The following is a 13,460-nucleotide window of genomic DNA, read 5'->3' as shown; positions in this document are numbered from 1 at the left end:
GGACACTGTGGCTGCTCTTCTCCTTAGGCAATGATCCTTTGGGTTGGCTCACGAGCAGCGCTGCATTTGGGAACATGAAACGCTGCGCACCCTCCCCTAGTGCTGTTGGAGGGAGAAATCCTAGCGGTTCACAGGAGCTGCTTTCCCTCTTGGGAGCTACAGGGGAATTGCAACACTTCGAACAGGCTGTAACAAAAAAACCCTTTCTGGCAGGCAGGAACTGGTACTTGCTCTAAACACTAGAGGCTACGTTTTTAGCCAGGGCGTTTTAACAGTGTGCAGATTTGAGAGGCTGAATGGACTTGTGTTTGAGACGCTAAATTAGCAATCAGGAGTTCTGTTCTTGGCTTTGCTACTTGTAGACTCTAAGGTCAGAAGGGACCATCATGATCATTTACTGTTACCTGCACATTGCAGGCCACTCACTTGCTGGATGGCCTTAGAGGAAATTGCTTCCGCACTCAGTTTTCCGCATCTGTACGAGAGGGGATCCTTTCTTATAATCCTTCCTTATCTCACCTGGGCATTTGGGTTAAATTCGCTAGTGCATATGAGGTGCTCTGATGATGTGTGCTCTAGAAAAGTGTATAAATAAATAGTATTTTAGTTCCTGAATACCTGTTGCATCTACACACCCCATAATTTCAGTGCTACCTGCTGGCATCTCTCTCTCTGGGCAGGAACAAACTTAGGGGCCGGATCTGAAGCCCTTTCTTTGTAACCTTGATTAAAGCAGCACCTGCAGCAACTTGGATTGGGTCCGCATTCTGCAAAACCTGTCGATTTTCCTTGGACTTTTGGGGAGGTGGGAGATACCTGAGGGCTGGTATGATTGGGAGGGAATTGGGGGTCTCTCATCTCTTTGGTTGGTTACTTTCGTGCTGTTGGCGAGGATTTGCTGCTTGGTTTTATTATTTTGGTATGGACTGTTTTAAAGTTTGTCAAAAGCTCCTGGACCATCACATCTATGATTATAAGTGGAAAGAGACTAATTTGTAATCTCCCTGGCACCTGCTTGTAGACTTAATGCAGGGAGCTCTGCATTCATCCCCATGCATCAGCAGTCAGGCTGTAGGTGGTGACCTGGGAGCTTCTATAACCAAGTGCTGCAAAGTGGAATAAACTGTATTCCTGCCATATAGGGAAGTGGGGGTGTCAGAGGTTCAGGTACTATTGTGGTGGGAACAGTAATATGAATACCTTGCTCTTATGTAGTGCATTTCATCTGTAGATCTCAAAGCACTTTACAAAAGCGGTGGTATCCCCATTTTATAGATGGGAAGACCCATAAGTAGAAGGACCTGGAAAAGGAAGGTCTTATCCATTGATGTTTTCATGCCTCCAAGCCAGCCAGCTGTTACTCTGTGTAAAATCAACTACTGACCTATCAAATAAAGAAAAGCTCTATTCGAAAAAGGAAGAAAATGAACCAAAAGATCCATGCAATGGGGTGAAACTAATCATGCCTTTAAGTTGCACAGAACAAGGATACTGTAAAGTCTGGTTGTAAACGGAGTGCTTGCTGTTCCCTCCAGCCCGTTCGATGCAAAGAACCCTTTCCTGGCACCTGTTACCCTGAACCGAAAGCTGAACCAGGGCGGAGAGAGGCACCTCATGCACTTGGAATTGGACATCTCTGGCTCCAAAATCAGGTACCCCTCCGCTGGGGGATATTATACTGGGACAAGGTGTGGGACCATAAGTGAAGCTCGGGAATTCATGTGCCTGACTCCTCCCAGAGCTTAGATTGGAGTCTCACTATTGTGTTTTCTGGCACCAAGGTTCCTTTGTGGTTTTGGATCAGGATAACTTTGATCAATTTTTATTTTTCTCTTTGCAGTTATTTCCTCCTGTCTTAAATACTGTGTTGTTTCGTCACAGAACGGCTGCCGTGTTCCACCCCAGAGGTGGCTGTATGTGTCGGTCACAGTTGAGGAATCCCTATAGCTGCAGTCTAATGGTCTTTGGGCTCCTTCTTCAGTAAATATGCTAGAAGAAGAGAGCATCATAATGGGATCAGTACACTCATCTTTCTGGCCTCACTTCAAACAGGGCTGTTCAGGCATCCCACTATGATGGGCTGGACCCCCTGAGATATCACCTGAGGTGCTAACGATATCACTGAGCCCGTCTTTTTCTGCCAGCCTGGGCCCCCTTGATCCCTGTCTTGCCGAGCCAGGCTCTTAAGCCTCCTCCAGCAAAGCTCACAGGCAGGGCCACCCCCAGCTGCGGAAGATACAGACGCTGAGATCAGCTCTGGGAAGACTCAGCTTAAGGGACTTACTACAGCACCCAGATGTTCACCCCCCTTGGGTATAAGCCCAAAGTTATATGAAGTTTGCCTCCTCCCTCGATGTGGAGGAAGGTATGCCCCCCTGTTAGAAATTGTATAAACTGGGTTATATTATAAACAATAGATAATTGTAACACTACAAAAAGGTGTATTTTAAGTGGATAAAGAGGTGGGAAACAGAGCAAAGCAGATTACTAAGAAAATTGTACAAGGCAGCAAACTAAGCTAGATTCCCTAAAGAAACTGGTTACAAATAATTCCTCACCCTAGATATTGGTTCAGGTAGAGTCATTCACAGGCCAGAGGTGTCTTTTCTAGCTTGGGCCCAGCAGTTCTCCCCCCCTCCCCCCCCCTTTCAGTTCCAGTCCTTCTGTTTTCAGGTGTTCTCAAGTATCTCTTTGGGGTGGGGAGCAGAGGAGAAGCAAGCTGAAGACAATCATTGTTTTCCTCCCCCACCTTATGTAGAATTTCCATAAGGCGGGAACCTTTTGTTTGATTCCCCCCATCCCCCTGTGGAACAGTTCAGCAGTCCAAGATGCAGGTTAGTATCAGGTGACCAGGTCACCTGACTCTACAGTGTTCATGAGTCAGTGTTGCATGTTGATATCCTTTTCCTCTCCCTAGGTATGAGTCTGGGGACCATGTTGCTGTGTACCCAGCTAACGACACATCACTAGTGAACCAGATCGGCGAGATTCTGGGCGCAGATCTGGATATGATCATGTCCTTAAACAACCTGGATGGTTAGTAGTCCAAACAAGAGCGATCGTTCCAGCAGCTGAGCGGAAATTTGCTCCTTTTCTTTGTGTCTGAGTTTTTGTGTGTTACTTATGCAGAGTGGGGTTATCCCTACATGAGACGAACTGAAGAACTGCTTTTGACCATGCTATCAGTATTTTTGCAGAGAAGGATCTTTTGGTTTGGATCATACTTGGTCTGAGGCTCTAAGAATCAGGGCAGTGGATTTGATCCTTCTGCCTTTCCATCAGGACCCAGATTAGGAAGAACTTCAGATCCTGCTGTCTCTGTGGGGCGGGGACCATATTTTTGTTCTGTGTTTGTACAGCATCTAGCACTGCTGAGTTTTGGTCTGTGACCGTGGCTTTTAGTGTCACCAAAATACAAATAATTCATCATCATAGAAACATAAGGCTCAAAGGGACCTCAAGAGGTCGTCGGTTCCATCCCCCTGCGCTGAGGCAGGATTATGGATAACTGGCATTACTACTGCCGAGTTTGAGTGCTGTTACGTAATTAAGTAGCTCCGTTGGGAACGTGCTACGCAGATGTACGCACAAGCGAGGCGACTGACGTGCCCCTAGTTACAGGATACCAGAGCGAGTCTGCTGTGTCCTCCCTATACATTACCTGATACTCCGCAGCACCAGAACCGCACTTGCTCCCGAGCGCCATTATTTAATTAAAGGGTTCGTCTCTGCCTTGCGGCGTATTGAACTGTGCAGTGATAGGGCCCTTGTCACAGCACCGCACATCCTTCCACACATGGCTCTCAGCAGAGTCCGCCGAGGTTGCTGACCCTCCTCGATGGCGCTCTGGCAGGACAGCCTGTAAAAGCTATGAACGGACACCGTGTGGGGCGTGCGGCCTTTTCAGTTCTCTTCTTTTGTGTTGGACAGTAGCCTAGTCTGGGCTCTTTGAAAACCGGTTGTTATAGGGCAGGGACACCCAAGCTTTATCCTCGGAAGGCAACTTCCTGGTGGCCGAGAGCCAGGGCTGGCTCCCGGCCCCACCTTTCCAAGCAGGCGCTTGGGGTGGCATTCAGAACGGGGCGGCGTCCCCTGTCCCTCGGCGGCAGCTCCGCCGCTCTTCCGGGTGCGGTGGCGACTGCTTGGGGCAGCAAAATTGGTAGAGCCGCCCCTGCTGAGAACCAGTGCCCCAGTTTCCAGACGGTGAAGCAGCTTGTCCACTTCTTTAACGTGCAGGTAGTGACGACAAGCTCCCGGCCTGCAGGGCCCTCTCTGTCTGTTACAGCCACTGGCAGCATACCTTGGACTCTTTCCTAGCTCACTAAACTGAATTAACTCCGGCTTATGTGACTGATCATCAGGGTGGTCACGGAGCATTTGTGCTGGTGATTAGAGTTAATTACACTTAGTGATTACAGATTCGTTCAGAGGGTGCTCGATCCACTAGGCCACACTGCCTTCCATGAAGTCAGTTCCCCTTTCTGTGTCTGTTGCCCCATAAATGTGGTCTTCCTCGTGTACTTTCTTTCTATGGCCTCACAGAGTCTCAACAGTGTTGCTGAATTTCAGCCTCCTGTTTTCCCTTCCCCAGAGGAATCCAATAAGAAGCATCCGTTCCCCTGCCCCACCACGTACCGGACAGCCCTGACCTATTATCTGGACATCACCAACCCACCGCGCACCAACGTCCTGTACGAGCTGGCTCAGTATGCCACAGACCCCAACGAGCAGGAGCACCTCCGCAAGATGGCGTCTTCCGCTGCTGAGGGCAAGGTGAGCATGCCACTGCTTCTGTGGGCGAGGAGGCTGTGTAACAGGGATTCTCTCTGTGTGGGCTGGTGGTGGGCTGTCTAGGAACTGCCAGATGGGTCTGTCTAGCTCAGTGTCCTCTTTCGGACACTGGCTGCTCCTGGATGGATAACGAGGGTGTAATCTGTTTGTAGAAGTTCCATCCTGTAACCTGTCAAAGGTTGGCTTACGCCTTGAAGTATGAGGATTTATATAGATGGGGTTTTTTGGTAAATATAAAATATTTTACCATTTGTAATATACCTGGGGCTGAACTAATTATCCATCTATGTGTCCAAGGCTGACGATATGTCATGGCAAAACAAGGGGGGAAAATCATACTTAAAGTAAATAATGGCCCACAAACCTTGTAATTGGTTTTGCCACTGGGAAAGGGTTAACTAGGTGTCACGAGTAGTTAAACCCCTGAATATCCACCTGAGACAGCCAGGTGTCTACAAATCCCTAGTAGAGCCTTGGGCAGCCGCAGGTAGACAGGGGAGAAAAAGACAAAGAAGGTTTCAATGAGTGTGTGTGTTTTGGTTCTTTCCCAAAATGTTGGCATTAGGAGCCTAAATCTCATTGACCTCAAGTGAGACTCAGGCACCCATGTGTCTCAGTCACTTCTGGACACGGGACTTTGGAGCCTATGGGTCACAGGTATTTTTGAAAATGTTGCCCCTAATCTTTGTCGGTGCCAAGTGTCCGGGTGAAGGTGGAGAGGACAAACAGAGGCCTTAGCGGTGGCTTGCCTTGGTTATTAGGAGAGAGGCTGGGTGAACTCCAAGAGTCCTATCGTGCTTGGTCTGTGACAGTGGCCTGTGCCACGTGACAGGGCAGGGAGGTAGCGCCTTGTGGGGTGGGGTGGGCGGAGGAGTGTTCTGGGGGAGGAGTTAAAGGCCTTGAGTGCAGGTATCGCTGGGAGTGGCTTTGCTGATGGCAGGCAGAGTGCTCCCACCTGCCCTGCAGAAATAACTTTCCCCAGCCCCATCCATCTCGGTGCAACTCCCCGTGTTTCCGCTACAATTTCCTCTCCTGCTCCTGTGCTCCTTCACAGAGCTGCTCCTTCATTGTGCCAAAGGATGGGTGCAAGGAAACCTGGTGACTGATGTCCGATAGTCACCGATTTTAAGTCCACGAGGGATGATTATTATCCTCTAGTCTGACCACCTGTGTCTCACAGGCCATAGGATTTCACCTTTGCCTTGTTCTCCTGTCTACACCCTCTGTGCACCTAGACGCTGTACCTCAGCTGGGTTGTGGAGGCCAGAAGGAACATACTAGCCATCCTGCAGGATGTATCTTCTCTCCGACCTCCCATCGACCACCTCTGTGAGCTGCTGCCTCGCCTGCAGGCCCGTTACTACTCGATTGCCTCCTCTTCCAAGGTGAGTCCTTTCCCCATGCCTCCAGGAGCCAGGCAGTCTATCAGCCCTGGGGAAGGACTTTGTTTCTTGGCATGAGCAACTGAGCAACCCTGAGAGAGTCCCCTCCCTTTCCAACCTCCCAGCCATCCTGACAACTCCCTGCATGGTTGAGCGCCTGGGGGCGGGGAAAGGAATGCAGGGATTTCCCCTTTAAGGAAACACATCCTGTGCGCTTCGTCTTCCACATGTGGGATGCAGAATCAGTGTCCCCATCACAGCCCTGAGGCTGACTCGCTCTGCTCCTGCTGCTCTAGGGCCCTGCTTCCATGGCTTGGTAGCTAGGTGGATTCTGGAGGTAAATACTCCTTGCCTTGGGATTGTTTTCATTTGCACTTTGTACCAGGAGCTCAGAATGGGGCAGAGCCCTACACCTCAGCTCTGAGCGTGCACCAGGCTGAAGCCGTAGCTGAGACTCAGACTGGCGTCAGGTCTGCTGCAGTAATAAGTTTCCTGCGAGGCTGGAGGTGCTGTTACAAGCTAGCTCAGGACAACGGGATGCTGAATCGAAAATGTCCTGAGCTGTCATTTGGAGAGAAGCAGAGGAACAGCCCGGCCCAGGGATCTGACATGGTATTGCGAGAGAGGTGCATCCTCTGGAACAGAGCACAGCATCCTTTCAGTTACATGTCCCGCATGCTGATGCAGAGCTCCCGTTCCCCCAGATAGCCCCTGCTGACCTAGCTCCATCCCTAACTCTAACAGAGAGAACTTGGGGTGCAGCAAAACCTCTCCTCGCCTCAAAGCTCAACTAGTTCCTCACTCCTCCTGCAATGCAGGGGCACGGGGATTGGGATCTGTCACAGGATTCAGTTAGAGAGCATGTCACACCAGCACTCCGCCGCCTCCCCGTCCCGCTGGGCAACTAACCCGGCTGGTGATACCGAGATCAGCTCACCAGGACTCTGGCATTCCTCCCAGCAGGGGCACTAAAGGACAACTCCCTTGAGGATAGAGACTAGCACGGGGGTAGTCAATAGGGGGCCAAATCCGGACCCCCAGTTGCTTTTGCACAGACCCCGAAAAATTTTTATTTACTCATTATCATAATTATTATTATTTTCTCTGGACCTTGGCTAGACCATGACCAAGAAAGTTGGACCGTGACAAAAAATAATTGATTCCCCGATAGCGTCTTGTCCCGGTGCTAGGATTTCACACAGCCTGTGGCATGTCTGCTCTGCAGTCAGAGGTGTGACAGCGTCTGTAGCTTTGCTCTAGGGAGCCTGAACAAATCACAGCAGGGAAGCTGTGGCAGCACTGGCGGTGGTTGCTCAAGTACAAACGCAAGGTCCCAAGCGGGCTTGCTCGGCCCGTGCCGCCATGACTTCGCTGCTGCTGTTACTGGAGCTGGCGCTGCAGTCACCCCTGACTGCCATGGAGACGTACCCTGAGTGGAATAGAGAGAGGCAAAATTGTTCCCATGGAGCCCTGTAAGATACAGGGGGTATAAATTGTGGCTTTAGCAGGAGGTCCACTTGGGTTGTTATCTGAGATCCTGAGAGCTGCAGGAAAGAGTGGCTTGCACCAACTGTTCTCGTTAGCTTCCCCGCTCCGGGGGGTGCTGGTTCTCGTCTGTGGACAGCCAATGGGACTAATTCACCCTCACGTGCCGCCCAGAAGCCAAATGGGTGACCGCATTTCTCTAAAGCTGGTGCCGATTTTGGTTTTGCTCCAGGTTCACCCTCACTCCATCCACATCTGTGCTGTGGTTGTGGAATACGAGACCAAGTTAGGCCGGGTGAACAAAGGAGTGGCCACTACCTGGCTGAAGAACAAGGTGCCCAATGAAAACGGGCACAAGTTGACGGTGCCCATGTACGTCAGGAAGTCACAGTTCCGGTTGCCTTTCAAATCCAGCACGCCCGTCATCATGATCGGGCCCGGGACTGGGATCGCCCCGTTCGTTGGCTTCGTTCAAGAGCGGGCCTGGCTGAAGCAGCAAGGTGAGCGAGCAGCCGCGGTGCCAGGTGGGCTGGTCCCGGAGCAGCCATCGATTGGATGTGCTGCCTTGTCGCTATAGAGCCAGTGTCCAGTGACAATCGCATGTCGGCTGCCAGAGGTGGGCCCCCTCCCGTACACCTGTGGCTCCTTCCTGAGGGGGCTTCAAAAGTAGCTCTCTCTGTAGCATGTGTGGGGGCCCCCCCCGGGGGGGGGACTTTCAGCAGCAGTAAGGGTTTGCAGTGTTTGAAGGTTAGAATGTAAAAGTCGGTCTGTTACGGGAGCATTGTTCTGATTATTTCCTGTAACCCCTGCCCCGCCCTCCAACTCCATGCACCCGCCAATCACCTAGGTCAGCATGGTTTGCTGCAGGCTTGTAGGGGGCACCCGCTCCCACCCTGACCTGCGGTGACTGACGGCACCACGGGCCAATCACGGCTCTCTTGTTATTGTGGGGCTCTATGGAACAACCCTGGGGTGCGCTCAGGGCACCAGCGGCAGCCCATCCTGCGTTCGCTTGCAACCCTGGGAAGCTGCACGACACCTGGGCTGGGGTCCCTGGGATAACGAGGGGCAGCTGCCCCCTTGCCCTACCTAAATGTTACAATGATGAGACGTGGCATCATCTGGTCCAAAATACCTTTTCCCCCAGGGTCAGCTCCTACCTCAGCACACACGGCTGGGGGGAGCGGGTCCCTTTTCCTCTGTGGGCCCAGCCGCTGGGCGGCACTTTGGTCCAACACACACAGCTGCGCCATTCAGCGCCAGGAAAGCAGGAGGGAGTGTTGCTTCCCTTCTCTGCAAGGGGGTGCAGGCAGCATGGTGGGTCTGTCAGTGCTGGGGAGCTGGGGGAAGGTGGGTCTGACCAGTGTTGTGGCTGGTCGGGAGGTGCCCACGCCCAGAAAGGAGGAAGCAGCCGGTGGTGTCAGTAACGGAAGAGGTTTCAACTCAACCTCCTGTGATTAGCTGCTGCCCTGCCGCTTTCACCGAGCCTGGCTCGCGCTTGCGGAATCAGTGGCAGGTGGAGCTAGATAACAGCGCTGTAGAGACCTGGCATGGGTTGGAGCAGGAGGTTGTGTGGCTGCAGGGATGGAAGGTTGCTGCCTTCTGCTAGCCCTGGTAGGGTGGAAGGATGGGCCACCGACCTGGCTTCGATTCCCTGCTCCGCCACAGACTCCCTGTGTGACCTTGTCCAAGTCACTTAGGCCCACGTCCCGTTGCAAGCGGTGGAAGTTAGGTGCGGTGCTCGGACACGATGGCAGCAGGGGCCGTGGAAGTCCTGTGAGTAGCTGGCTAGCCAGCCATGTGGAGGTGACGGGGATGGGCTGACAGCTGTCCCGTTGGGTCCCAGGGAAGGACGTTGGCGAGACGGTGCTGTACTATGGCTGTCGCCATGAGAACGAGGACTACCTGTACCGAGAGGAGCTTGCCCAGTTCCACAAGGAGGGAGCCCTCACCCAGCTCAACGTCGCCTTCTCCCGGGACCAAGCCCAGAAGGTAAAGCCCAGCGAAGAGGCTCCAGTCCCTCCCCCCCTCCAGCCCATGTGCGGCGGCTGGACTCTTGCAGTCGGGTGGGTGGTGCAGGAGGAGCTGCCAGTCCCAGCCCAGGCTACTTGTCCAACTGGTCCTGGCGCCATCGGCCTGTACCCCGCACTTCAGAGTGAGGCGGCCCCACGCCCTGCAGAGAGCACCTGGCTGGGCGTGAATGGGGAGCCCCAGTCTGCACTCCCGCTTGGCTTGAGAGCCTGCCCTAGTGGCGCCCCCCAGGCTGTTGCCGGAGTAGGTCAGGCCTGCAGCTTTGGTTCCCTCCCGGCGGGATGTGCGGCAGCTCCGGGACGAAGCCGCCAGCTCGGCTGCGGGCCGAGTTTGGCGCACGGTAGCGGCGTTGCTCCCTTCCTCGCTCTTCTAAACCCAGCTGCCTTTGTTCTGCCAGGTCTACGTTCAGCACTTGCTGAAGAAGAACAAAGGGGGGGTCTGGAAGCTCATCCACGAGGGGAACGCTCACATCTATGTATGCGGGTAAGGCCAGCCCGGGGCGCTGCTGGGCTCCTCGCAGGCTCAATTGCATCGGGGCCTTTGGTTGGACGGTGGGATAATCCGGGGATTCCCATCGTGGGGCCCTATTCTCGGGGGGGCTGAGAGGGGGCTGGCATGTGGCTTTACAAGGACCTGGCACCTTGATTTACTTTAAGGGATGTATCATGTGGCTGGACTCTCACTTCTTAACCCATACATTGGGTTTGTTGACACTCCCCTGTGTGAAAGGAGAGGAACAAAGAACTCGCCTCGCACGCATGGGGGCTGGCACCTCAAAGGCCGTGGCGCCATCCCCGTCACGGCCAGCAGCGCCCCTGTCTCCCAGTCACTGTCCTGTGCTAGGCTCCGCTCCTGGCCATCCAGAGCCCCAGTAAAGTCATGGGAGTGCTGGGGCCTGCCAGCAGGTGGCAGGCTTGAGGCCTTGCTATGGGTGTGGACGGGAGCCCTGGGTTCGGTCCCCAGCTTCCCCTCCTGCCCTGTGTCCCCATACGTACAGCTCCGAGCCCAACTGTGTCTCTCAGGTCCCAGCTGACACAGGATGGGAATAGAGCCATTGCAGAGAGTCCCCAGAGAAGGGCCTTGCTGAGCTAATGGGGTGAGGGGAGTTGAACCAGCAGGGTCGAGTGCAAATAAAGCCCTCTCAGCAGCTCCCTGGGCCAAGGGCTTCTGGCTCCGTCAGTGCCCACAGCGGGCCTGGCGCTCTGCAGACAGGGCCTTGCCCCTGGGGAGGGCTGAGCACTTCATGAGGCAATCAGAGTATCCTGGGCTAACTGGGAAACGCCTGGGGAAGGAGAGGGGGCTGGGTGGGTGCCAGGGAGGGAGGAGAGCTGGCTACAAAGGGGCCAGGGCCAGGTTCAGTGAGTTACGTGCTCTAACACCTCCCCTCCTCCCAATGCAGCTGGGGGTGGAACAACAGCACTGTGGGCTGAGCACAGGCCTGGGAGCCAGGAACTCCTTGGTTCTCCCCCAGCTCTGCCAGGGACTTGTCAAGTAGCCTCCCCTCTGCTGATTTCCCAGGATGTAAACTGGGGCAGCTCCTTGCATCGCAGGGGTGCTGTGCAGATTAGTGAGCGCTTGTGGGTGCCGGGCCGACGCGCGCTGCTGGCCCCAGGGATAGTTGCCCACACTCCATAATGTGGAGTTTACCCGCTCAGTGTCCCTCTGATCTCTCAGCAGCCAAGCTCCTTAGACCTAGGGCTGATCCTGGCTAGGCCAGATGCTGCTGCAGGTGCCCACATGGCAGCCTGGTATTGCTTGGGCCCAAACTAAGCAACCTTCCTCAAGGGAGATGCACAGCTGAGGCCTGGCACCTTCCTTTCCAGTCTCTGCCCAGCCTGGCCTCTGCAACGTCTCACCTTTTCCCAGGGCTACGGAGGCGAGGGAGGTGGAGGAGCGACGCCTGCCCTCACTCACGCCCTCTCTGTGCCCTTGTCATTCCAGCGACGCTCGCAACATGGCGCGGGATGTGCAGAACGCCTTCTATGAAATCGTGGCCGAGTTCGGCAGCATGACCCAGCCCCAGGCCGTGGACTATGTAAAGAAACTGATGACCAAGGGCCGCTACTCCCTGGATGTCTGGAGCTAAGCTGGGCTCCCGGGCCGGAAAGAGGAAGGATTCCCAGACGGCTGCTGGACGGGAGACGAACGGCCCCTGCCCCAGCCATTGCAAGAACGTGCCATGAAACTAAACTAAACCTTAGATCCCCTTACCTGGTAATCGCCCTTCTATACCCACCTCCCCATCCGCTAGACAGCTCTTGAGAGCCCTGTGAAGGGCGGGGCAGGAACTGTTGGAACCCCCCGGGGTTTTCTGGAGGGAGACGCATCTCCACTGAGATGGACGGGCTCGCCCCAGGAACCAACAGAAGCCAGGGCTTGATGAACTGCTCCTGGGTTCCCCTCTCCTGCGGCGCAGGGCAAGGCCAGTTAACTGGCAGGGCTTTGCTGTCTGTGCAGCAAACCGTCTGCAGGACGCTCACTCCCTCCTCTCTCCGGAGCCGCTTCGTGCTCCTGTGGAAACTGTGACATGGGGGCAAGGGGCTGCCCTTCCTGTACCCAGCCCCTGGCTTCCAGCCTACCCCCTCTGGGCCCAGTCGCATAGACCCCAATGCCCCCTTCTCTCCCAGGGAGCTGCCTTGGTTTTTAACCCGTTCTTTGGGGACAATCTGGTGCAAGCAGAGCTATGCCCCCTCGCTGCTGCACGTGGGGAGCCCAGTGCTGAGGGCAGCGAATTGGAGAGAGGGCCTAGCTCCCTCGCAGGGCATCAGAAGGTCTCCACTGGCAGAGGCCAGGATGCTGAGTCTGTGTCTCTCTTGCCCCACGAGACTTCCAGCACTCGCTGCTTGCTGGTCGTTTCGTGGGCGGAGCAGGTCCTGTCCTGCTGGCACTTGGCCTGAGCAATAGGGCTGGGGTGTGCCCCCTCTTGCTGTGATGGGGCAGCCTGCAGCCTTGCCCACCTTTGAAATTCTCCTGTGGTCTGAAACCAGCCCTGGCCAGCTGAGAGCCTGCGCCGCCTACCCTGGCCTCAGTGTGTGCCAGGCGACACCCAGGACAAGCCCCTGCTGGTGTAAACTCCTGCCCAGCCTGTGCTTGGAGGCCTCTCTGGTCCGGCTAGACCCGTTAGCGCCTAGGGAGAGCTGTGCCAGTCCTGCTCTGCTGCGAGGCCGGCCCTGGCCTCGGCCCAGTCCCACAGGCCCTTGCAGTAAGTTGGCTGGTGGGGAGCGGAGCTGGAGCCAGGGCTGCCTCCTAGCGGCTTAATGCTCAAGTCTCAGCAAACTGGGGACTTACTTTGTAAGGTCCCAGCCCAGTGACAGAAAATCCCTCTGGAAGCCTGGGCCCTGGAAGGGGGGAGGATGGTTCCCTCCTGAGCAGTCACTAACCTCCCTGGCCTGGGGTTTGTAGCCACTGCTGCGATGCCACCAGGTCAGGGACTTAATGGCAGTGCTTGCCTCCACTGAACCTTGTTTCCTTAGTCAGAGGGGACAGGAGATGGCCAGAGCCTCCTCCTGTGAAAAGGGGGGAGTAATTCCAGCTACTGGCCTGCAGGGGCCACTCATGTGCAGCTGTAGTCAGCCCAGGGGAGCAGGGAGGAGAACTGGGTCCCCCCTGATTAGTTACATGAACTGAACCCCCCTTTGCAGCTTCTCCAGGCCCAGTTTTGGTATCTGTGTTTTATGTTCACCCCTGCTTGAGATCTGCTCATGGAAAAGCTCTCTCAGCCTGTCCCATGAATGTAAATACTTTAAATATACTGTCCCCTTGGAATAAAAC

The 13,460-nt window shown here is 54.7% G+C and overlaps 1 protein-coding gene across 5 annotated transcripts in view; it reads left to right on the top strand.

Moving 5' to 3' along the window:
• Positions 1-13,459, top strand: part of POR (cytochrome p450 oxidoreductase) — a 58,555-nt gene extending 45,096 nt beyond the window's left edge. For all 5 annotated transcript variants that reach the window (XM_074974777.1, XM_074974775.1, XM_074974774.1 and 2 more), the window contains 8 exons: positions 1,536-1,652; positions 2,918-3,036; positions 4,592-4,773; positions 6,027-6,176; positions 7,891-8,158; positions 9,505-9,650; positions 10,087-10,172; positions 11,631-13,459. In XM_074974777.1, coding sequence (XP_074830878.1) covers positions 1,536-1,652; positions 2,918-3,036; positions 4,592-4,773; positions 6,027-6,176; positions 7,891-8,158; positions 9,505-9,650; positions 10,087-10,172; positions 11,631-11,775 — 1,213 coding nt within the window. In that variant the 3' untranslated portion in view covers positions 11,776-13,459. The remainder of the gene's footprint in view (positions 1-1,535; positions 1,653-2,917; positions 3,037-4,591; positions 4,774-6,026; positions 6,177-7,890; positions 8,159-9,504; positions 9,651-10,086; positions 10,173-11,630) is intronic.
• Position 13,460: the final 1 nt, after the last annotated feature.

The sequence above is a fragment of the Natator depressus genome, chromosome 17, assembly GCF_965152275.1.
Source record: "Natator depressus isolate rNatDep1 chromosome 17, rNatDep2.hap1, whole genome shotgun sequence".
Taxonomy (NCBI): Eukaryota; Metazoa; Chordata; order Testudines; family Cheloniidae; genus Natator; species Natator depressus.
This window is presented reverse-complemented; position numbering and strand designations above follow the sequence as displayed.